The sequence below is a fragment of the Protopterus annectens genome, chromosome 6.part0 (assembly GCF_019279795.1).
Source record: "Protopterus annectens isolate FY-2018-M chromosome 6.part0, PAN1.0, whole genome shotgun sequence".
In the NCBI taxonomy this organism is placed as follows: Eukaryota; Metazoa; Chordata; order Ceratodontiformes; family Protopteridae; genus Protopterus; species Protopterus annectens.
In genome coordinates this window covers 210,033,316-210,059,707 of record NC_056737.1, presented here as the reverse complement: position 1 = coordinate 210,059,707, position 26,392 = coordinate 210,033,316, and the positions used below count along the sequence as shown (strand labels likewise).

The window sequence follows — 26,392 nt, the reverse complement described above, 5'->3', positions numbered from 1 at the left end:
AAATTTCCATGTATAAAGTCTCCAGACAATGGAAGATGTAGTTCTATAAGCAGATTCCAATATATATTGTTTATCTTGTTGAGTTGGTGGGTCCCCATTAATAGAGGTGAAATAATTCCAGTATGAATCTACATTGTAAAAGTTTCTTGTCTGATAATTTTATGTATATATGAAAGTTTACCTTTATCAGAAACTTTATGCTGTAAATTTATTATCAAGTAATCAATCAGTTTTGGAATAGATTCTTTAACTGTTATAGACATTAGATCTATTCTATCAATGAGATGTTGTCTAAAGATCTGAACCTCTAACCAGCAAGTTTCTCTTAGATCAAATTCTTGTTTTAAGAAATCTAGATTTTTAACTTTATTATCAGATATCAGCTGATACCAGTACTTTAGATTATTATCTATAGCTAAATGAGCTCCTTCAGAAGTAGATGACATAAGCATACCCTGAGTATAAATTATAGGAATACAATAAAATTCCATTCCCTATACTTAGGGTGCATGAATATAAAGTTACGATAACTAATAATAATATTTAATGGGTAACAGACCATATGTTTAGGTGTAATAGGTGAAGTACAAAATTCCTTTAGCAACCACAACATGGAGTTATTTATAATCATATTTTTATGTGTTAAGGAGATTTTCATGAAGTGCATACTAATTAGCTCCCAATAATCTTTCCATTTTGACATATGACCGATCTATTAATAAAGTAATAACTTTTATAATAGAAGAGATAATATATAAATTAAAGTCTGGAAAAGAAATACCCCTTGAGACCAGCTATTAGTATGTTTCTTTAATGCAATCCTAGGTCTATTAGGTGCCCATAAGAAATTTAACATTAGTGTATTCAGTTTCTTGATAGTTATTTTTGTAGGTGAAAGTATTATTGATTGTATTAAGTATAAAATCTTGGGGAATATTATCATTTTAATAATTGTAAGTCTCTCCTCCATAGTAAAAAACATATTATTCCAGGTATTAAAAAGATTTTGTATATTAAGAAAACAGGTATTATAGTTATTATATATAATAGATTTAATATCTTTAGATAGTATTATACCTAAATAAGTTATCTGACCTGAGTTGGGTACATATTTAGTAAAATCACTAATGAGAGTATTTTTTCGTATATATAGGTAGTATTTTAGTTTTTCTTCATTGAATATTAAACCAGAAATACTTTTAAAATTCATCATTTTATCAAATAAAGACTGCATAGAAGAATTAGATCCTGCTGATGTAATTAGAACATCATCTGCAAAAAGTTGAATTTTTGATGTTGTATTTTCTTCTATTTCAAAACCCTCTATGTCAGTACTTTTTCTAATCAAATTAGCCCAAGGCTCCATTACTAAAGTGAATAATAGTGGAGAAAGTGGACATCCTTGCTTTGTACCTTTAAGAATGGGTATTTTTGTGAAACATATGTTCCTACCTTAATATAAGCCAGCGTTCCTTTGTATAAATGCTCAATTAAATTTACAAATGCATCAGAGAAATTTGTGCATTTCAGTAAGGTAAACAGATAGTCCCAACTTACTGAATCAAATGCTGAACCTATATCAAGACTAATAAGTGTTAAATCTTTCTTTTTCCTATTTGCAAAATCAATTAATGTTAAAGTTCTTCTTATATTATCAAAAGTATTTCTATTTACAATGAAGCCCGTCTGATCTATGTCTATAATGCCTTCAATCTATCAGCAAAAATACTCATAAACATTTTATAATCAACATTAAGTAATGAGATGGGTCGATATGAAGAACATCTAGTTGGATCTTTATTAGGTTTTAAAATTGGTGAAATAAATGTATATTGCCAAGATGGGGGGGTTATTAACTCAGTTTGGGCCAGAATAAAAACCTTATGTATTAATGAATATGTAGTTTTAGAAAGGATTTTATATATCTCTGGTATAATACCATCATTACCCGGTGCTTTGTTTGATTTAAGCTTATTTATTTGTGTAATAACTTCTGTATATGAAATACTCTTGTCCAATAGTTTAATCTGTTGTTTATTAAGCTTTTATTCATGTTTGTGGTTATAAACTCCTTTATTTTATCTTTAGGTTCCATGTTAATGTTGTTATGGTTAATCTTGTGAAAGTGATTTCTAAATTCATCCAGTATTTCTGGTATACTAGAAACATTCTTCTTTTTCCTTAGAGAAAAGATTTCTTTGATATGGTTTTGTTTATTCAATCTTTTGTTTTATTTTTAAGTCTATGTAAGTATTTGGGGCTTATTGAATAAGACAAAACTTGTATTTCTCTAAAGTTATTTTAACTTTATGAGTCAAAATTTCTTTGTATTTCTCATTTAGTTTGTTTATTTCTTCAATAACTTTCTTGTCCATAATATTTTCTTTATTATTATGTTTATAAGAGTCTAGTTTACTTTGAATATCTAACAATTCCTTATCCCAAGATTTCCTTTTGCTATTATACCATCTGATACTTTGTCCATATAGATATGATTTTAAGGCATCCCAAACATAGACAATGGAGACTTCAGGAGTATTATTTATGTCTAGAAAATGTTGTACTTCTGAAAGTATATATTCTTTATAGTCGTTTAGCTGAGTTAAGTATGCTGGTATCCTTTTGATCTGAACATTATGAGTATTTTTTATCATGAATTCAAAAACAATTGAGTTATGATCAGATATAGGACATGAAATGATTTTGGAATTAATTAAATCTGTTACCATCTGGTTAGAAATAAAGACCCTATCTATTTTTGAATAAGTTTTGTATCTGTTAGAAAAAAGGTGTATGGTAATGATTTTGACTCTATCTGATTATTAATATCATTCAAATGATAAGAATTAGCAAAATCATTTAAATGTTTTGCATTAGATGTAATTCTTCTTTTCTTTATAGTGGTAGTATCACTTTCATGTAGTATACAATTAAAATCACCAGCTAAAATAATATCCCCTACAGAGAATGATATGATCTTATCAATATGATGTTTCACTGTATTAATACCAATTCCAGGTATCCAATATACATTAATTAAAGTGTAAGTCTTCCCATTAATTTGTATTGTAACCATACAAAACATTCCTTTGTCATCCTGATAAGACTTAATGGTTTTAGGAATGGGCATACTTTTATTCCATAAAATAGCCACTCCTCTTTTTTCTGAGTGTGCTCTGAACTAACCAATACTGTATACTTATTAGTGGCTAGTTTATCAATATCTTTTTTTCAAGAGATGGGTTTCTTGCAGGAAGACTAGATTGGCCTTGTGTAGATTAATGTATCTTATTAGGCTTGCCCTTTTACACGGATTATTCAATCCATTAATGTTTACAGAAATTCCTTTTAAAGATGTCATTTGGCATTTTTAAAACTCAAGAATCTTATGATCGAAATAACAAATAACAAGATAAATAATGTTACATCTTCTCTTTTAGGTGTACCTTTAAATATAGCTGTATTTATTAAATCTCTTATGGGATTTTGTATAGGATTCAATTTTGTTTGTAGTGACAATAAGTGTACAAAATATATTGTGGATGTCAAAACTATATACATATAACAATGAACAAGTGAAAATAATGTAAGGATTAAACCTTGCATCCCACCTGGAGTTGAAAACTCCAACTTAGAGCAGTATTTACTACTCAAGTTAACCCCTACCCTAAGCAGCAGTACCTCAGCTACCACCTTATCAATTTAATACTAGTTATATTTAACTGAGGTTAACAGTTTTCAATTCAATTATCTATCAAGACAAAACTACACATTTGGTAAAACAGCATCATATAAACTAAAATAAACTTTTTTTTTTTTTTTTTAAAAACTGTTCATACTATTATATAGATCTATGTAATATATAACACTTGTATTCTAATAGCATTCAAATAATCTTAATGTTAGAAATCAAGAGGAGAGAAAATTATGTTCTAACATTCATTTAAATCAAAAACTTTGGCTAATATGATTCAGACATTACATGCATTAAGATGCATCTATTTTCTGTCATGTGAATTCTATCAACAGCTTCCAAAAAATCTTGAATTGTTTGTATATGAGCATTTACTTAAACTCATTATTGTCAATAGAGTAAAATATTGTATTCATAAAATTATTATAAATCATATTGCATAGTTATGCAGATTCTCAGAAACACCTGCGTTATTACCTAAAAAAAAAGCCATCACACACATAAACACAGACACACACACATACATATACACACACACATATACACACACACACATACCCACACACACACACACACACACACACACACATACATATACACATACACATACACATATATACATACATACACACACACACACACACATACACATATATATATATATATATATATATATATATATATATATATATCTGATCTCACTGAGTTGTGTGTTAGTAGAGCACTATCCTACTTGCTGTCCCTAGAATAAATCTGTCTGCTTTATACAAAATAATGCACAGCAAACACATATTAGTAACCAGATTTTACAATCATGCTAACCTACTGCTTTAAAATATATCACATGACATTTTTTCCAGAATAGAGTTATAAGATTATTTATGCTTGCCAATCAGATGAATTAAATGAGTTATAGTAAAGTATATGTTTGGGACAAGTTTTTAACACAGATTATTATGCTACTGTTAAGTAGATTTTCAAAAAACATTTAAATAAATGTTTCATTTTCTATGCCTTCTAAAATAAGATATTTACTTGCTACAAGAAACTACATCATCCAAACTCATCATAACTGACATATTTTATGAATAGAGTATTTTTCCTGAATCTGTGGTGTGTCAGTGTGATAACCTTGTGAATGTTTATACTAACTGCTTTCAGTTTCTCTGTGAAAATTCTGTGAATGAAGCTTCTGAGGAAACTCATGGACACTATGCATGAGACAGCCCACATCCCAGATTGTCTCCCTTAACATTTTGGCGGGAAACTTATTAAAACTTGTGGCAAACATTCATTTTGTCAACAGAGTAAAATATTGGATTCATAGAAATTATTATAAATCATATTGGATAGTTATGCAGATTCTCAGAAAAAAAAAGCCATCACACTCACACACACACACATACACACACACACACACACACACACACACACATATATATATATATATATATATATATATATATATATATATATATATATATATATATGATCTCACTGAGTTGTGTGTTAGTAGGGCATTATCCTACTTGCTGTCCCTAGAATAAATCTGTCTGCTTTATACAAAATAATGCACAGCAAACACATATTGGTAACCAGATTTTACAATCATGCTAACCTACTGCTTTAAAATATATCACATGACATTTCTTCCAGAATAGAGTTATAAGATTATTTATGTTTGTCAATCAGATGAATTAAATGAGTTATAGTAAAGTATATGTTTGGAACACAAATTTTTAACACAGATTATTATGCTGCTGTTAAGTAGATTTTCAAAAACATTTAAATAAATGTTTCATTTTTTATGCCTTCTAAAATAAGACATTTACTTACTACAAGAAACTACATAATTTAAACTCATTATAACTGACATATTTTATGAACAGAGTATTACCTTTATTTTTTGAGGGACTATAACACAATGTAGGAAAACAGTGAGGTGACATCACTCTCACAGCACACAGCATGCCCTTTACTACCATGTGCTGCAATGCTGGGCTGACACAGTTACCATGTGCTGTCACAAACAGCACTACTAACACTAACCTGTGTATAGTAGTGATGAGCAACATGTAGCCCAACAAAATGCACAAATTTCAAAATGAGCTGCATGTAAATCAGTACAGTATAACAGAACACACACACACACACACACACACACACACACACACACACAGACACACAAAATGCTAGCAGAGTGAAACAGAAAAGGAACACACACACATGATATCAGGCACAAGAGCTGTTGTATCATTAAACCATATATGCGCATGACCAACTAGCATAACCCATGTTAGAAACAAGGAATATGCACCCACAACACAGACAGACACATATATACACCCAAATAAGCATGTACTGCTAAATGTTTAAGGCATGACTACAGACAAGAACTGAAAAGAAGCATAAAAGGAATGTGCTTGCATTGAAAATGTCTGCACAACAGTTAAGTCAATATTATCTGAATCATGTGCCTCATATTGCTAAACAAACTGAGTCATCACAGACATATCACAGTACATCCAGTTACAGACAATATCACCATCAATGTGTGCTTCCATAATGAAAGCACCCAAAACCCCAGAAGATAATGGCCTGCAGAAGTCCTCAGTTCCAGGTAAATGATCTATTTAACTAGGCCGATGGGGTGTGGTAGCAAAGACATATCAATTGGAATTATTACAGCAACCTATAGACACTAATATATTGAACCTCTCACTGTGAACAAGATAATGAACATGACTTAGCAGCCAGAAAAAAAAGAAGTTATGTACTCACCATAACATTCCATCTGAGTAGGTAACTTCATTTGTCTGCAACCTGTGGGTATCGGATCTGATTCGGATCCGAGCCGGCAGCTTTCCTAACAAAGATCCGAGCTCCAAGCTCCTTCCCTACCCATAATGCCCTGCTACCTCCCTCTAACCCTCAGATCGAGTTTGCCATAGTACTAGAACACTATTATAACACAAGGAAAACTACCTGAACATCCTAATCTGATGTCATCTGGAAAGTGACATACCATGATCCTTCAAGGACGAACTACAGGTCAGGGGGGTGGACGGAGGGTTAGTTGCAGACAAATGAAGTTACCTACTCAGATGGAACGTTATGGTGAGTACACAACTTCTTTATCTGAAGTAGTTAACTTCATTTGATCAGCAACCTGTGGGACAGAGTCCCCAGCTACCAACAACTTGGGAGGCCCTTATGGGAGGATATTCCGGAGCAGTGCAGAGCCAAAGGATGCCCTTCCTCTGGAAATCAGATCCAATTTATAATGTGTAATGAAAGTGTGAGAGGAAGCCCAAGTAGCAGCTGAACAAATGTCATCCAAAGGGACCCTTGACCAGAATGCCACAGAACGAGTAGAGTGTGCCCGAACCCGCATGGGCTCAGGTCGACCAGAGCTTCTGTATGCAGAAGAATGCATTGTGAAGTCCACCTAGCTAAGATTACTTTAGTCACTGGTTTACCCAGACATGACTTAGCAAATGAAACAAAGAGCTGTTCTGATTTTCGAAAAACAGCCATTCTGTGTAAGTAAATAACTGTATATGTACATCCAAGCAATGGAGTCTATGCTCACCTTTGTTGTGATAATTAGGGAAGAAGACAGGCAGGTTGATAGATTGGTTGATATTGGCTTTGGAAGCCACTTTAGGCAGAAAAGAGAGGTTAGTCCTGAGGGAAACTCTGTCTTTATGAAAAATGATGTATGGGGACTTACTGCAAAGAGCCTGAAGCTCCGATATTCTTCTAGCTGAAGTAATGGCAATCAGGAAGGCAGTTTTCCAAGATACATACTTCAAAGTCAACGGAAGTTGCAGGCTCAAAAGGAGGACCAGTCAGAGCCTGGAGAATTATGGTTAAATCCCATGGAGGGACTGCTTCCTTAACAGGGGGTCTCAAAAGAAAAGTACCTTTCAGAAAGGTCTTGCAGATCTTAGATGATGCTAAGGGGCCAAATTTGTTTCCAATGAGAAAGTGGGAAATTGCTGCCAGTTGAACTTTAACAGTTGAAGAGCTAGCTCCCTGATGGAAGATTTGAGAGAAAAAATCTAGGACTGCTGGAATAGGAGCCGTAAAGGGGGTCCAAATTCCTATGCTCCGCCCAGACAGAAAAACGTTTCCATTTACTCTTGTAGATTTTTCTGGTAGAAGGTTTATGAGCGGCCACCAGAATGGCTTTAACGGAGGATGAGGTACCGGGAGTCCTAGCCATCAAGGGAACTGGATCAACCAAGCCGAAAGCTTGAGGTTGTCCAGGTCAGGGGTCCTCAATCCCAGGGGATGAGAAATCAGATCCAAAAGGGGATCTAAGATCCAGGGAGGATGCACTAGATGAGACCGTACGCAAGGGAACCATGTTTGACGAGGCCAGAATGGGGCTATGAGGATAACTCTGCTCCCCAAACGACGAGCTTTCTGCAAGAATTTTGTCATCAACGGAAGAGGAGGATAAGCATAAAGAAGACTGGATGGCCAAGCATGAACCAGAGCATCTCTGGGGTTTTCCCCTGGTGGGGGAATTAGAGCGAAAAACTCTCTGCACTTTGCGTTCAAAGGCGACGCGAACAGATCGCAGCAAGGTTGACCCCATCTGAGGAAGATCTGTTTTGCTACTAAGGGGTTCAGTGACCACTCAGGGTGTGAGGATAGTCCGACTCAGCTTGTCCGCAAGAATGTTTCACCGACCCGGTATGTGCATTGCTATGAGAAAGCGGTTGGTGAATATCGCCCATTCCCACACTCTCATGGCCTCTCGGCAAAGTGGGTAAGATCTGGTTCCCCCTTGCTTGTTGATGTACCAGACCACTGACATGTTGTCTGTTTGAATTGCAATAGTCCGCAGAGGAAGAAGGGCATGGAGAGCTTGCAACACTAAAAGCACCGCCCTCATCTCCAGGACATTGATATGCAAAAAGGTCTCTGTGTGAGTCCACGTGCCTTGGACGGAGCTGCCCATGCAATGCCCCCCCCCACCTGAGGCAAGACATGTCCGTGGTCACTGTGACTTGGGGTGGGGACATGGAGAAGGGGAGCCCTTCCCAGAAGTGCTTGGAATGGAGCCACCAAAGTAGAGATTCCCTGCAAACCTTTCTGAGAGGAATAGGAGCAGACAAGGGATGAAGCAGAATGGACCACTGGACCTGTAAGGTCCATTGGAAAATCCTCATATTCAGATGCACATGCGGGGACAAGTTGATGGCTGCTGCCATGGACCCCAGAGCCCTCAGGACTAACTCCGCTGGAGGGGCCGAGGACTGAAGAAGAGCCAAAACATGTAGGTTTAGATTGCAAAGTCTGTCCGACATCAGAAAGACTTTGGACTGAATTGTGTCTATCCTGGTTCCTATGAAATCCAAAATTTAAGTAGGCTGAAGGGAGGATTTCTTGTGGTTGATTGGGATCCCTAGATAGCGGGCGAGATGTAGGAAATAGTCTCTCGCTGAACATAGTAGATGCCTGGTGGGGGCAGCTAGGAGCCAGTCGTCCAGGTAAGAAAAGACCTGGATTCCCTGAAGCCTCAGGTGGGCCGCTACAACTGCCATGACCTTGGTGAACACCATGGGGGCTGTGGTGAGACCAAAGGGTAAGACTCTGAACTGATAGTGGCTGGCTCCCAGCCGAAAGCGGAGGAACTTCCTGGATCACCTGTCCATTAGAACATGGTAGTACACATCCTTGAGGTCTATGGAGCACATCCAGTCGTTCTCCTGTAACAGTGGAAGAATGGATTGAATGGTGACCATCCGGAACTTCTCTCTGGCAACTGACAGGTTCAGTGTGGACAGGTTGATAATTGGCCGCAAGTCCCCCATCTTTTTTGGCACCAAAAAGAACCTGGAGTGAAAGCCTGATCCAGACTGACCGGGGAGAAGTGCTGGATGGCTCTTTTTTCTAGAAGTTATTTTACTTCGAGGGCTGCTACCTCCCTCTGATTGGGTGGTACATGTGGGAGGGGAGTATTTAGGAATGGAATTGAGTAACCTCTGGATATGCTCCGGAGCACCCAGCGATCTGTCGTAATGGACTCCCAATGTGCTAGATGCTCCGAGAAGCGCCCCCCGATTGCCTCCAGAGAGGAGCAGTCTGGTAACCCCTCAGGGTTGCTGCGTGGGTCGATCGGAAAAGGGTTCCCTCAACCCAAAATTCTTCACCCCCCCCTGCCTCTGGGCCGGCATCCACCCTGTCCTCCTTTGCCTCTGAAGGACGAGGGATCCGGAGCTAAATGGGATTGTTGGGATTTCCGGAAGCACATCTTCTTCTGTCCTCTTTGGTTCCTGGAGAAGGACCTCTGAGGAGCCAAGAAGCGGATCCCGACAGCAGACGTTTTCCCATCCTTCTCACTCTGGAGTAGCGTATCGCGAACAGTTTTGCCAAAAAGCGTAGAACCGTCAAAGGGGGTGTTCGTGAAGGATGCCTTGAAGGGTTCCGCAAAGTCGCAGAGACGGAGCCAGGTCTGTCGTCGTAAGACAATGCCTGTTCCACTGGCTCTAGCCACTCCCTCCGTGGCATGGGAGAGAAGCCGCATAGAGGTATTTGTGATGGACTTAAGAGTGGCCATTCGTGCCGAGAAGGTCTGTTTGTCCTCGGCCGACATGGACTCTGGGGGTGACCCAGTGTACTCTTTGATTAGGACTCGCTGAAGTCGAATCATGTGTGCCATATAGTTCAGTGACCTTACAGAGAAGGTCGCTGAAGCGAACATCCGCTTTCCGAGGCGGTCCATCATCCGAGACTCCTTGTCTGGAGGATGTACCGAGGAACTTTCCTGTGCTAATTCCTTCTTGGTGGCAGCCGCCACCACCATGGCATCTACAGGGGCACCCTTGCTCCAAACTGTCCTGTCTGTGGGGGAGCTGAGTATCCTGTCCGGTCTCTTGGGTATTGGCTCCACAGTGTTCGGCTCCTTCCATGCCCTGGTAGTTATGAGGTCCACCAGGGGATTGACGGGAGGGGACACCCAAGAGGTATAGATGGGCCTGCGTCGAATGCCTCCAGAAAGACAGACTCGTCCGAGGAAGGCTTTTGGGCTGACCACCCCCCTCTAATACGAAGCATTTCCATAATGTCTCCAAAGGAGACATCTTCGGGGGGGTGACCTGGGGAAACCTTCCCCTTCCTCCAAGTCCGTGTCTTCTGTGAGGGACTCGGTGAGTCCAAGTGCCTCCTCTTGCACTTACATTTGTGAGGGACATCCTCGGGGGGGCTGTCCGAGGAGGGCTCACCAACAATGTCATGTTCCTCCATGGGAACCATCTGGATCCGACGCTCATCTCATGGCCCCGAGAGCTCGGATCTGAAAAGGGATCTGACAGACTCGAAGGTACAGTCGGAGCCGAAGTAGGAAACACTGGCTGGGAAGGCCGCTTGGATGACCTCGAAGGTGACCTGGGTCTCCTCCTCCGGCTCCGGGGAGAAACGTGGAGAACGAATCCTGGAGGGGGAAGACCCGGAGACCTTAAGAGGGGAGGCAAGCTGCTTAGATGGCGGGGCCAAGGGAGCTGAATCGGCCCACCTCTACGATGCCGGTCTCTCTCCCGCTCTTTATCCTTCCTATCCTTTTTTCTCAGTTCCCTTTGCTTCTGAGCCGAAAAGGGAGTTTGAATCCCGGCCAGGGGAGTGGGAACGGTCGGTGGGGCAGCCGCGGCTGGCGCCACGGAGGAGGAGGAGGACGAAGCTGAATCCGGGGGATAAAGGCCCGCGAGGACTAGCCTGAAGAGAGATGGTCCACACCCAGGCAAATAACGCACTGAGTGTGGCCATCGGCTGGGGACAGCTTATGGCCACACTCGGAGCATTTCGAAAAAATAGCTTTTGGGCCCTCAGACATACTGACAGGATTAGGCCCACACGCACACACCTTCACACACTTGACAGAAGAGGGGAGGGGATTTACGTTTACACTAAACTAAAGATAGAACTAAAATTAAACTACCCAGATAGATAGGAGAGAAGGGGTATCACACACACTCAGAAATCAGAGATTTTAAGAGAGAAAAAGTTAAATAATCTACTCAACTCACAAAACCCAACGCTAGGAGCTCATTCTCAGATGCTTCAAGAAGCCGAGGCAAATGAGATCTGGGGGTTAGAGGGAGGTAGCAGGGCATTATGGGTAGGGGAGGAGCTTGAAGCTTGGATCTTTTCTAGGAAAGCTGCCAGCTCGGATCTGAATCGGATCCGATACCCACAGGTTGCTGATCAAATGAAGTTAACTACTTCAGATGCAATCATCAATTGTCTGGCAGTTGATGAAGAAGATTATGGTTCATGATGTTAACAAGCTGCTCCCTTTAGCCAAATGTACATGGTTTGAATCCATCTACCTCTGCCTTCTGTGACACTCTGAGCAAGTCACTTGAACAGAAAGTGCTCCAGAGTCTCCCCTAAAAAGGGACACTTGTGTTCAGTGGGCTTACCCATTTAACAAATGTATATAAAAATCACAAGTGCAAGATCAGCACTGAGGTGTACGATGAATAAAGGTACAGACAAAGGTGCAGAAGGAAGTGAGAACTGGTGGCAAAGTAACACCATGGCAGATGTCACTGGCTGCTCTCTGATGTCACTAACCAAATATACACCATGGCTGACTTGTATATGCACCTCAGCTGAAGACAGCCACAGTAATGGATGTAGCACAGTCATGATTTGGCATGGAAAGCAGAAGGTTTCATGGTTCTCCAAGTGCTACCATATGCACAGACTCCAGAAAAAATACCAGACAAGCTCACCCATGATGTAAGCAACAATCAAGGTGTCATTCACTACCCCACCTGAGCAGTAAGTACCGTGTTGGTGAGTGCCATGTGTCAATGTTGCCACTTGTGTGAGGACCTAATAGCTGCTCATACATATGGTAGGAATAATGTGAGCCATTTTTAACAGAATATGAGCCATCTGGTCAAGGTTCTGACAAACTCTGGATAGCTATTGCAGTCTTCAGACAATGGGTTAAAGCATGCCATCACAGCCAGCATATTGCATCTACCAGCTGACCAAGATCAGGATCGGTCATTAAGAATGCATTTGATGGTGTAGAGGTCACAAAGTGTGCTGCTCATACACTGGCAATGTGACCCACTTCTGTGGTGAGGTCCCCAGTCATAGTATATCCAGTATATCTATGTGATGGGCCACCACAAGATATACAGATGTGCATGCAGACAGGCTGTCAGCACAAAGATAGTCATTTGATGCATCATCCTCATAGCCATCCACTGAATCCATGTGATGCTACAGTGACATCATGGAGCAACACTGTAGGCAATACCTGGAGTTGCACGGTATATAGCAGTACATGTTCACCTATTTATAGTGAATAGACAAGGAGAATACACACACACATACGCACACACACACACACACACACACACACACACCTGCCCACCCACTAACAGTCCAGTCACAAACCAGTAACAGTGCAGATGCACCTAAACATCTTGCTTTGCCATGACTTTGAATATAGTGTGATTCTGCAACATGCAGATCCCTATGTACAGGGTAAAAGAATAGCAGGGATCCGTATTAATTATTTAATGACTCAGTACACATTCAGGACTGCTAGTTAATGACACATTGATATATACTTTGTTATCTGCCTTCCCCCATTACATGCCACAGAAGCATCGAATGTGGTTAAGGTACATGTATCATGCACTGCTCATGTGGACTCAGCTGTAGCCTGCTTTGGAAATGACATGGGCACTTGTGGCATATATGGCACAATGCGTACAAAGTGGTGGTGATGGGATCACGATGACTGAAGTGGAGGCACACGTATATCATGGCACAACTCATTTATGTGCAATAATATAGGTTCATAGGTTACTAGGCTAGTGGCACTACAGCCTTTACAAGTCTAGCCATGTTAATCCCAAGTATCCCCATTTGTTTTTTGGGTAGTTCGCAGAATGATTTCAGCACAGCACAAAGAACACAGTCGCGGACCAAGTAAAAAAGACTTTAATGAAAAGGTTTAGTGCTTTCTTCCCCTGATAGGGACTTCCTCAGAACATCATACAATAGTTGACACAGCCTTTAAATACACTTGAATTAATTAATTACATAAATTAACACAATTAGCTAGTTCATTCCATTTAAAAATATATATGCTGTAAATATACATATGAATAAGTAAACATAATACACTCATAAAAACATACTATTCCATGTATATTCTAACCTAATATATACTTTAACTTTAAAATACTTGCTATATTGGTAGCCTCATTAATTCCTGGATACTGAGTTGCATTTAATCTCAATTGCCATTTCAACTCACAAATATCCAGGTGTAAATCCATAATTTTGCCCTGTGGATCCCTAACTAACTGCTCAACTACCAAAAACTTAAAATAATGATAACCATGTTCTTTAATATGCCTAAATAAGGCATTAGTGATTCTACCTTTCCTAATGTCTGTGTTGTGTTCATTAATCTGATTTTTAAAAAAATCTGCTTGTCTTTCCTATATATAAAATAGGACACTGTTGGCACTTAGCCATGTAAACAACATTAGAACTGCCACAATTAAAATGTCCTTTTATAAAAATATCTTTACCGTTAAGATTAAATTTGTCATTGGTTTCCAAAATATGTACACAAAAATTACACGTCCCACACTTAAAATGTTCATTTGGTCTATTGGTGCTTCTACTGGAATTCTCACCATTTACCTCAAAAAGGTTTTGAAATGATCTGTCCTTTCTGTATACAATTTTTGGGAGAACCCTCCCCACTTTTTGCTCAACACTGACATCATAACTCAAAATGTCCCACTTTTTCTTAATTACCTCATAACCCTACTTGCATCAAAGTTATATGGTGTGATGAAACTTAAACCATAGTTTTTACCAACTAGTCCTCTATTGTTGTCTTGTCAGATGTTAGCAGAATGAATTTATGGACAGAGCTAGTCTATGATCAACACTGGCTACCCCTGTCCATGAGGGACATGGTGCCACCCCAGGGGCAAATTTGCCATCTCCCATCCAATTATCTAGGATGCTTTTGAATAGAGTCAGAGAGGAGCTGCTTTATGTGAATAGGAAGTCTATTCCAGAGATGCGGCAATCTCTGGGAGACATATTTATCGCTTCAGCATGTTCTGTTAATGTCACAAGCAATGTTGAAATCCCTAGAGTGAGTGACTCTTGTGCCATTTGACTTGCGGATGTGCAGCATTTCCATTAGAGCAGAGTTAGAGAGTGCCCTATAGGCCAGGCACAACTCACCTGTCAGCAGTCTACAAAATACAGAGTAAAGTGACAGGGCATGGACACGTAAAAAAGATAAATGCCTGTTACTCACTTTATAGGATATCAAAGCATGACTGACAACATGTATCACTGGTGTCAGCATGTAATCCATTCTATCAATATGCAGTGTTAGGACAACAACATATCTATAATTGTCTACTGCACCATTTTTTCTAACATGGTGTCCAGGTAACTGCACACATCTGCTGATGGCCCTTTAGCCACCCATTCACATATCATGTGATAACATATCATACCCGTTTTCCAGCATGTATTTGCCTTACCCTTCACAAATACAACAGTAGTACACATGTTGTGGTCTTTCTGTATTCATTTATATATGTACTCACAGGATGAAACTTCAGAAAGGTTACCCATGGCATATAATTCTATGAGAATTAAGTATTCTGCATGTATGCTTACTATCATGGTGGGTAGTGCACGGTCATTTCAATGGAGGACATGTTCACACAGGTGTACATGCACCTGTGTGTGTCTACCATTAGTATTGATATGCTTTAACACGTGCAGCCTATGTTATGACTATACATGAGATGGGATGGAATGGTGAAAGGTACACCTTCACTGCATGTCCATGCATCTAAGGAATACACAGGCGCAATCGACAAAGACAAGATATGATCTATGTTACTACAGTATTTTTAACCAATAGACAGAGGGTGACATAGGTTGAGTGTTGGCATAATGGTTAAGGTGTTTATTTCAGAAAAGAGGTATGGAGTTTGATCCTCATGAAGAGATACTGGCTAGTCTTAAAATAGCCCACAAGGACAGCTACTCTAGTGCTTCCCTATGAACCTGCTAATATGTCACTCACTGACAGGAAACATAAGGTACACACAGTCTGAAGTATAGCACATTGGCAACTGCAGTTTTAATTACTTTGTTACTGTCTCTTCATATAATGTGCTCCATCTGTTTCTCCCTTCAGACCTGCAGATGTACCTTTACATGACTTTGGGCAGCCTGGACTTATTTCCTTTGAGGCTGGCTGTGAGGGTCATAGGGTCAAGACTGGTGATAGGTAGCACGTAGGGTACAAGGATGGTTTAGATTACATGATGTGCTGGCTTTAGCCATACTGTCTCAGGTACAACCTGTCCATGCGTCATCATGTGACAACTGAGTAGTGAGTTTGATGCCAGCCTGACGTCATATAAGCACGAATAGTCATAGCATCTGAGATGTATCATGCAGCCTCCTTTGTCCCATGTATGTAGTTCTATCATGGGGATGTACTTCTGTACATAATGCTAACATCCTATCCTATGGCCTCCCAGTCCACTCTCTTCCATGTGTATCCAAACATAGGATATAGCCCCTCCGTACTTCCATTCCTCTGACCACCTATTGTGAAGATGAAACTCTTATATTGTCGATATTTACAACTCGGTGCTGTCTAAAAAGATGTGTACCTGAGGCACTTGCTTGCTTTTGTGTATGTGTGACCCCACTACTTTAACATCTCTATATTATCTATGTATGTCAAGTCTGGGGAAAAAAAAGAAAGAAAAATACTAATTTCCCAAAAAGGTGCTCTCTATCCCTCAGATTGTTTATGGTCTCCGAGCCACACTGCTCCTCCTGTGACTTTCATCTGCTTGCTACACGCTGCACATTTCATCCTTTATCCAATCATTCCATATCATTGTGGTGCACACATGGGCTGATGTGTAAGTGGGAATTTTATGTTAGCAAATTTGATGTGCATTAGTACTGAGTATCACAGCCGTGGTGGTGCAGCAGTTAGCATTGTCGCCTCACAGCAAGAGGTTCTTCGGTTCGATTCTCGGCTGGAGTTCCTTCTCTGCGGAGTCTGCATGTCCTCCCTATGGCTGAGTGAGCTTTAAAGACATGCAGGTAGGTGCATGTGGGCGTTCCTTCTGTGAAGGCTGGGTGTCGGGCTGGCAACTCGGCACCATAAAAATCCACTGCCAATCTGCGGACTGGTGATCCGCTGTGGCGACCCCTAACCTGGAAAAGCCAAAAGACATTGCTTTAGTACTGAGTACCACAGCAGCAGTTATGCAGTTAAACAAAGAGATGATGTCTCTCTGCAGTACAGTCACATGTATGCTCCTTCATGCTTGTCCATGCATTGCTTTGCAATTGCTCTGCTGGACTCAGTACATTATACACATGTAAAGCTTTATGTGTAAATGTCTGTAACTGGAGATGTAACAGTCATGTTTCATCAATGGGACACTTCAGTGAATTTGCAACCTTCCCTGAAGTCATATTTTTTATTTATTTATTTAGTTAGTTACTGACACTTGATTGCCAGGAAAGCCTGACTGGGTAGAAGCCCATTTTCAGTGAAGGCCCAGGGAGAAAAGCTTCAAAGTATTATTTTAAGAGCAATCATTTTACAATCTTCAAAAATATTACAAAAACATTTACAGCTGAAATAATTATACCAAATTAGAGATAATATGATGGATGCACGTTATATGATAATTATTTAATATTTACAGTCATTGTAACCACTTTATAAATAAATTAAAGGTATGTTAGTATAATACAAACAGGAATTACAACATGAAGTGAGAGAAACTCAGGCTTATGGTATGTTTAGAGAGAGAAATCCAGGGAAGAGAAATTAACAAATGTAAGAAAATGAGTGAAGACAGGAGACTAAGGAGATGTCAGGTAAGAATAGATACTTGTTCACATTTGACCTTGGAGGTGATTATGTTTAGTAATGGGTACTTGGGAGGGGGAAAAAGGATTTGGGAGCTTATTCCCCACATTACCCAGGAAAAAAATTCTAAAGTTTTTCATCAGTGAAATTCACTGAAGTGTCCGGTTGACAAAATAAGACGATGTCATCTACCATACCTGACTGTGTCATGTACTATTCAGTTGTTCTTTTCATGTTGTTGGATCCCTCAGTCACCCTTGTACTGTGTGGAATTTGAGACACTTGTTTATTTTTAATGATGGTAAGGCAAACTTCCCATGATTTATTTGTGATAACATCCTGTGTGTGTGCTATTCCTAGAAATGTGAGTTAATTTATGGTTCTTTGGAAGACATGCTAGTCATCCATGTATGTGACCACTGATGCAAGTCTGAGTCTTTAAGACGTCATCAGTAACAGCTTGTAGTTGATTAGTAAGCAGCCAACTATACATTTGGGCTTGGCATCTATGACACTGTTATGCATGTGTCACTACGGACTTGTGATACTGCTGGACAACAGTGGATGTTGCTACCTGTGGTTTGCTGACTGTAGTCATGATGATGTTCCTTGCATGATGGTAATGGCAGACTTCAGTAGATGGGGCTATTCCAATAGATGAGGAGAATGGCTTCAAGGACACGTGTACCACCAGTGCCATTATGGATGCAGCTATGAACTGCACATGTGATGGTTTAATGTCCATCAACCCTGAGTACTACTGAGAGTGAGCTTTCCTAGAATGACTGAATTCTGCTGGGCCATGGCATTTCCACTTTGACTACAGAAGTACTGTTTTAGCTGCAGATATGCATCTGTTTTGGAACAAGCAGATGTAATAATGTTCTATGTGCAATGTACACAGCCCTTCATGGGAATGGAGTGGCTGCAAGTTATGTGCAATATTTCCTTGAGAGATGCAGAATTAATGAAGCTCAGGGATGTGTCTCTAGTGGCTGGATGTATTTATGATATCAGTCTGTGAACATATTCTGTGTTATGGTTTGCCATGACCTACCCATATGTTATTATTTTGCTGTTTTAAGCCCTACTGGACACATTTGGGACCTATGCTGCTAGTCACCTTATGCTCATATGCTCCACACAGTACATCTTGCCAATGAATACCATTATCTCCAGATGTGCTGTCACTCCATGTTCTGCAGCTACACCAACCTACTAAACCTGTTCCTCCTAACAAGCAGGGTGATTCTAATATTTTCTCTGCTGTGGTGCTACTAGCCAAGACTTCAGAACTGTGAAGCTGTCCTGTGGGCTGAACTTGTGTGCTTGCAACTGCAGGTGTATAGGCAGCACCACAATTTGGAATACAACCTAATATCTCCAGATCTTTGAATGCAGTATGTGTCTGTATTTTGTAATATTTGACTATGTATTCTGGCAGTTCATTATATAATCACTTCTAATCTGACATAAGTAAGTTGTCTATACTAATGCATCAGTGAGTGTGCTTGTCACATGTTAATGCCTGACAGACATGTTATATTAATTGGCACTACATTCTAGACATATTGCCAGTGGCATCTTGCTATGATCTTCACTTAGTGAAAGAAAGGATGAGATAATGGATACAAATAGTGTAAAGGAGAATATTCCACAGGGTTAATGGGCTCACTCTCTGTGATTGAGGGAGGAGCAAAGCAATGTAAGAGCACCTTGGTGTAAAGCTGCTGGTCTGATGGTTAAGGCATCTAGTAAGGATGCCCCCACAACAAGTCCTGACAGAAGTGTACCAGCCATGCCCCCCTTGGAAGACAGCCCAGAGCAGACACAAGATACACCGAATAATGGCATCTCTCAGCTTCTTTGGGAATGCAAGAGGATCTGTATGATTTTCGGGGGATAAAGAAGTATGGCCCGCCTTGTGGAGACTACCATCAAAATGTCCCTCTTCAAGACAACTTAGTCAGATAATGGGTGAATGATTGGTTGAACATGAAACAGCGCAAATGGTAGCTGGATAGTGGAATATTCAAACTAGATTTGAGGTGAACTCTTTACAGATATGAGGGGGGCCCTGGAAGGCTGTCAAAGACAGTAGAAGTATTAGCTTAGCAGTGACAGAACTTTCAGTATTTTGCAGCTTACAGTTGCAGGAGTAACTGCAAAGCAGTCATCAGTAACAAGTAGGTAGACTGGACAGATAACAGGCCTTCTCCTGAAGACTTGTCTATCTGGTCATTACTTCAAGGTACAAGCTGGAGGGTGGGATTTATAAAAATTTGCACATAACCGCAAGGAGCAACTGCAACGAAATGCTAGCAAGGATGAATGACAGTGATTCATATAAAAATGTTAATAGGCAGAAGATTTTTTCTTTAACTGTTAGATATTGGTGAAGCACCTACGTTAAAATAGAGCACATACAGTTCTGAGCCACCCTTACCACCGAACAAAGCACAGTACAATTCCTGGTGTACATTCTAAGAACTAAACCAGCACAAGAACGGAGAAAGGAGATCTGTTGACAAAGATGACTGCAATTTGGGGTGCAAATAATAGGCAAGAGAGGGCTGGAATTTACTGGAGAAAACTGGCAAAGGAACCAAGGTACTGGGAGCAAATAACTAGAGAGAGAGAGGAAGGTAACAGAGTGGGAAAAGACCAAGAAAGCATTTGGACAGAAGGATACAGACTGCCCTCCCTATCAGGGATTGATGTTAAGAGTATACGCAAAAGAAAGGGATAGAGAATCCTGAGTGAAAGACTGGCTCTGGTACAGTTTTTAGTTGAATTTAAAAACAGGAGCTGCTGTTAAAAAGAGATAATTAGTAGGACATATAAAATATTTTTAGATAACTATAGGAATAAATTACAGTAGGTTAGAAAAGATTGGGAGAGAGAGTGGGTAAGCAATTCACAAGGAAACAATGAAAGGACATCTGTATGGCTTCCAAATATGCAACAAAGTCTAAAAGATTCAGGATTTTTGCTTGGATGTGTTTTCATAGGTATTTTTATACCCCAAGCACACTCCCTATTTGAAAACATTGTATATATAAAAATTAACTTTTTAAATTTTATATATACAATGTTTTCAAATAGGGAGTACCCTGACGAGTTGATTAAACCTATACAGAGAAATGTTATGAAGGAGTGGGGTAAAATATACCCCGTTATTAGGAAGACCTTTCATTCTGAAAGATAGGAAAAAAGAATCAGAAGGTTGCACGTGTGTACTCATGTATGGGCCATATGTCGATATTTTGAAAGAGATTTTGACGAAACACTGGAATATTTTTAAAACTTCAGAAGACATTTGTAATATTGTCGGATCAGCACCCAAATTTGTTTATAAAACATCCTTAAATATCAAAAAGATTTTAGAAAGGAGAAAGGATTATAATAGGGAAGTCAATGCAACTAAACATACCAGGAAATGTGGTTTTTGTAAGCAATGTAAGCTTACCAATGTTATTAAGCTAAAAAACATTACTGCCAACTGTATATACTGTATATACAGTAGAGGGGGGAATTGCAATACCTCCAGAATAGTATATATCGCCACTTGTGTAGCATGTGATGCTTTTTATATTGGAAAGACGGAAAGGAAATTCAAGACTAGAATATATGAACATACTTACAAAATCAAAAAACAAGACTCAAATAATGCTCTGAGTAGACATATTCTAGAAAAAGGTGTTGAACATTCCTTTCTTTTCAGTATTATTGACATTATAGCACACACTACAACAGTAGGTAATTGGAAATGCTTCTTAGCACTTTTAGAAAGTAAATGGCAAATACTATGTGATGCAACTACACAACCAGGTCTAAACGATCACATCAGCATAAAACCCTTCCTTATTTTGGATAGTTGAACATAGGGTTATTTTCCCTTTGCATCAACTGTACATAATATTTCTAGTTATTTTTTATATTGTCATGTACGCTTACACATATATATATACATTCATAATTATATTTATATTAATATTTATATTTATATACATATTACTATTTATATATAATTATTTATATATATATTTATTTATATATACATTTTCATATATTATTGATATATTCCTTCTTCATTTATGAAGTTTTCTAGATGCATTCAGTTGATACTTGGAATTATATTATATTGTATTTTATATTGTATTTTTATGCACTGTAGATGTTTATACTCAAAATTGTATTTCATTTGTATTTTTATGTATTTTTATGGTTCTATAATGTCATCTATCTCAGTAGATTTATGTATGAAACAGTTGATCAAGTTTTTTAGCACTCATGCACTTTTAAAAGAGTATGCATTTATATATTAGGAAGCCTTATGCACTCCTTAGCAGATTATGTGGTTTTAACCTAACTCAAACCAATTATTCACAGTATAGGATTGTATATTTTCATTAGAAAGGAATTTTTTATTCTTTCAGTGTGTTGAGAAATTAAGTTTAATTATTTAACAATTATCCAATTATGTTTGGCGCCTAAACTACTATATAAACTATGTTTTTTGAATCATTCAAGGTTCTGATGAAATCTGTGGTAGCAGATGAAAGCGCTCAACCTTTACCAACTGTGGATTTATATGTGAATTTTTGTGCTCTACGTGCTTTGTGAAGTATCTTGCCATTAAATTATTGAACTGTTAACATTGGAGCTGCGTTTCTTGGATTATCAGCCTTATCTTGTTATATTATTGAATTTAACACAAACAGCTTTAGGGGATTACAATTGGTATATGAGAATCCAAGAGGGGATAATGGGAAAAATTATTTGGAATCTGTTGAACTTAAATGGATATTTAGGCTACGAGCACACATACATCCAGGCCTTAATAGTTATGTGAGTATTAGACCTGTATTAGAGGCACGGCCCTTTAAATAAGTGTTTGCAGAATAATTAACTACACAGTAATTGTTTAATGAGGTATTTATGAGTTTTAGCTTGTATTAATTGGTTTTAGTAGTGATTTGTGATACTATTCAAACTGAGTGCTTTATTTTGCATTGAGATCTGATGAAGCGTAGTTATTCCACATGAAAGCACTTATCCGTCTGTTTTACTGTTGGAATAAACTGGATTTTAGAACCTTGCTGGTCCTACCTTGTTTATTTTATTTTTCATTGTTTTCTGGGTTTGGACCTTTGGGCAGCAGTGATTACCTTTGTTTTTTATAAACCCGATGTCACTGCAAGATCATCTTCCTGGGACCAATGGCATTCTAAGCAAGGGAAGCTTCTACTATGATGTAACACATCAAAGACCTAAATTAAATTATTCATTACGCAGCCTTCTTCCTATATCTCTAAGACTTTAACCCTGTTTTATTTCACAATCACGCCATATTTGGGGGAGAGGTAGGCATGTTTTCAAATTTCATTAAAGTGCTGCGATGTTCTGTAAGATTTTTTTTTTTTTTTTTTTTTGCAGGAACAGGCAGGATAGGAAAGAAACTAGTTTAGACCCATTAACAGGAACAACACAACACTTTGACACATGCTGAAGTCCATAGCTGACCTTATGTGAAATAATAATTTATGGTACCCAGAAAGCAAGAATTTTACTTATTTGGCTAGTTAACTTTTCCAATCTCTAATATTAAATAATCCAGAAGCCATAGAATGGCCGAAGGATAAGATAAGTGCTTTTGTTCCAATTTATTTCAGCATGGAACTTTATCAGATAAAATAGGACTTAACATAACAACTAAACTAATAGTATCATTCATCTAAAAATATAAAAAAAATTGTAATTTTAAATTAAATTTCACCACTTTTTGTGATTCTATTATGTGTATATTACAATTATTGATTTTCATCTTTATACATTTTCATGTTTATATTTTTAGGTACATTTTTTAGGTGAATGATACAATTAGTTCAGTTGTTCTAATTATATCGTGTCATTTGCCAATATTGAGTGAACTGCTCCATAGGTTCATAGGTTCATACTAGGCTATCTGCCCGAGGGCATTTACAAGCCTAGCCCATAGTTTTGTGGCTTACGCCACCCCTTTAGTATGGGGAACTATACCCATTATTTTGCTGTGCCTCTGTTGAGCAGTGACACTGAGGTAATCCCTGGGGTATATCTGCGATCTCCCATCCATTGGTCAAGATTTCTCTTGAACAAGGCCAGCGAGGTGCTCTGCCTCACATATACCGGGATTTTATTCCACAGCATAGGGAGTCTTTGGGTGATGAATCTATCCCTCCAGCACGTCCTATTAATAGCCGTGTCGAGGTTTAAGTCTCCGCCCTTGTGGCTCTGACGGATCTAGATTTTTGAGGTGAAGCATATTCATCAAATCTGGGTTTGACATGGCCTTGTATGTTAGGCAAAGGTCACCTCTGAGCAAGCGGTAAGTGACTGAATAGAGCTGGAGTTCTTTCAGTCGGGCAGCATAGGACAGATGTTTGAGACCCTTTATCCTTTTGGTGAGGAACTTTGTGGCCTCTCCAGCTGCTGCAAGTGTCGGGTCAGATACATTCCGAATGGGGCATTGTACTCAATCATTGGTCTGATGAGTGATGAGTATAGGGAGACTATGACCTCCCTTGATCTAGATGAGAATCCCTTCATGATAAGGTGGGCAATGTAGAAGGTCTTCCTAACTACTTTAGCTACATGGGTGTCGAATGACAGACTACTATCAACCTGGGTCCCCAGGTCCCTGATAACTTCTTCTGTACTCAGTGGATTGCCACCTATTTGGTAGCTAGGGGTAACCTTGTTTTTCCCGAAGGGTATGACTATGCATTTTTTGGCATTTAACTTTAGGCCATGGCTCTGGCACCAGTTATCCGTTTCTGTGAGACCCTTCTGAAGGATATCTGTGTCAGATGTGTTTTCTACTATGGCGCCCAGTTTGCAGTCATCTGCAAACTTTGTCAGCCATAACCCTCCTGTGTTTGCTTGTACTTCGGAAAAGTAGATGCCAAACAAGAGTGGGCCCAGGACTGAGCCCTGTGGTACACCACTTGTGACAGGCTTTGAGTCTGACATGGCGCCAGCAACTCTGACCCTGTGGGTTCTGTCCAAGAACTGATTAGTTGATTTACCAAGTGTTTTTTTTTTTTTCTGATTGGCTGCTTTGTGTACTTAAACACAATATCACTGCTGAGTCTTATCTGATGAAGTTTCCTGCTAAAATAAATAGGAAAAAAAATACTCATCTTAACCTTGGTCTGTTATTTAGTTCCTGGATTATTTAATATTAGTGTTTGCAGACCTTTATTTTCTATGTAACTTTTCCAGTGAGTAAAAGGCCCAGGTACAGGGATCATCTGGAAATAAAAGCTGCTCCATGAAAACTATACAAAGAACATTTTATACAGAATTGCCCAAAATCACACATCAGAAAATAAGTGAAATGCGTGCACAAAAAGGTTAGCAAGATCACTGGAGACAAAGTTTCATGTGTGGAAAAATGCAAGAAAACATGCAAAGTCTGGTGTTCTGTCAATACTCATATTACATATATGTTCATATAATGAAAATGCTCAGCCTGTACACTTATTTTTACATATTTTAATATGACAACACTTGAATGCCGTAACATCTGCACAACTAAATGGCTAGTAAGGAATACAGTAATAATTTTTTAACTGGAAAAGGTTAAGAGTGAGCCATGCAAAAGGCAATTAATCTTTGGGCTGACTTTCTGTTTTTGTTGTAGATAACTTTGGATGCTGAAGGGTTCGTTGCAGCACAGACTGAACACTGGATGTCTCCTGACTATATCCTTTAAAGCCATTCCAAAGCAGGAAATCAGACAATGAATCACCACCAGCCTTCTGCACATCATCACAGTTATTAACCTCCTGTTCCTAATTAGTAAGTGTCAATGATGACTTTCAGACTTTCAAAAGATTGGTTCAAGCTGTAAACATACAGTAGACAATCCATTTATCTCCATATGTAAAAATGTTTTGTCCATGTCCCTTCTGATCCAGAAACTGGATAACAACTTTTTTAAGATTTCAGTCTATTTTGTCTTACTGTTTCCCTTTATAAAAGTTTACTGACACGTATTTTGAATTATATATCACTTTTTATGGCTTTGTAATACGTGACAATTAGTTTTCAATACATTTTGTCTGGAAAAAAAATAATATTTATCATGCTAAGTTTTTAAATGAAAAAATAAATAACATAATGATAACTGAACATTATGTAATGTGTTTTGGAAATATTTTTCTCGAACATTTCAATTGAATATTCACGGACCGTTTCTGAATCAGAATCCTGCACATATCTGATTTTACTCACGTCATCCGATTCCCTGATGAGTTCTGTGTCTTCGACCTGTACAACTGCGTCAGCACCACATGGAATGGGAGCACCTGTCGTTACGCGCATCACTTGGCCAGGCATGACTGTCTGAGTTGGCTAAAACACAAATCAATTTAGAAAGAAAACATTAATCTTTTACACTTTTATTTTTCATGATGAAGTGTGCCTTTTGGTTCTGTACTTTAACACAATGGCACTTTCCTATAACATTTTATTTCCATACTTCAGAAAAACTGAAAAAATGTGGTAGATGCCATATATCGCTACACCACCAATCTCCCTATGTAGTAAAGGGCATACAGACTTCTTTTAAGGTACTAAAATGTTTCAGAACAATAAACAGATTACCAGCAGTGCTGAACCTAACCCGTCTGTGATCAATATGCTTTCAAGTGTATCAGAGTGTCCAATATTATGGGGGGGTATGTATTGTCTGCATGACAGAGGACAATAGATTT

At 38.8% G+C, this 26,392-nt stretch overlaps 1 protein-coding gene across 35 annotated transcripts in view; it reads right to left on the bottom strand.

Moving 5' to 3' along the window:
- The window catches only part of GPHN (gephyrin), a 2,535,134-nt gene that overhangs the window by 213,513 nt on the left and 2,295,229 nt on the right, over window positions 1–26,392 (bottom strand). For all 35 annotated transcript variants that reach the window (XM_044073932.1, XM_044073937.1, XM_044073941.1 and 32 more), the window contains one exon: window positions 25,911–26,030. In XM_044073932.1, coding sequence (XP_043929867.1) covers window positions 25,911–26,030 — 120 coding nt within the window. The remainder of the gene's footprint in view (window positions 1–25,910; window positions 26,031–26,392) is intronic.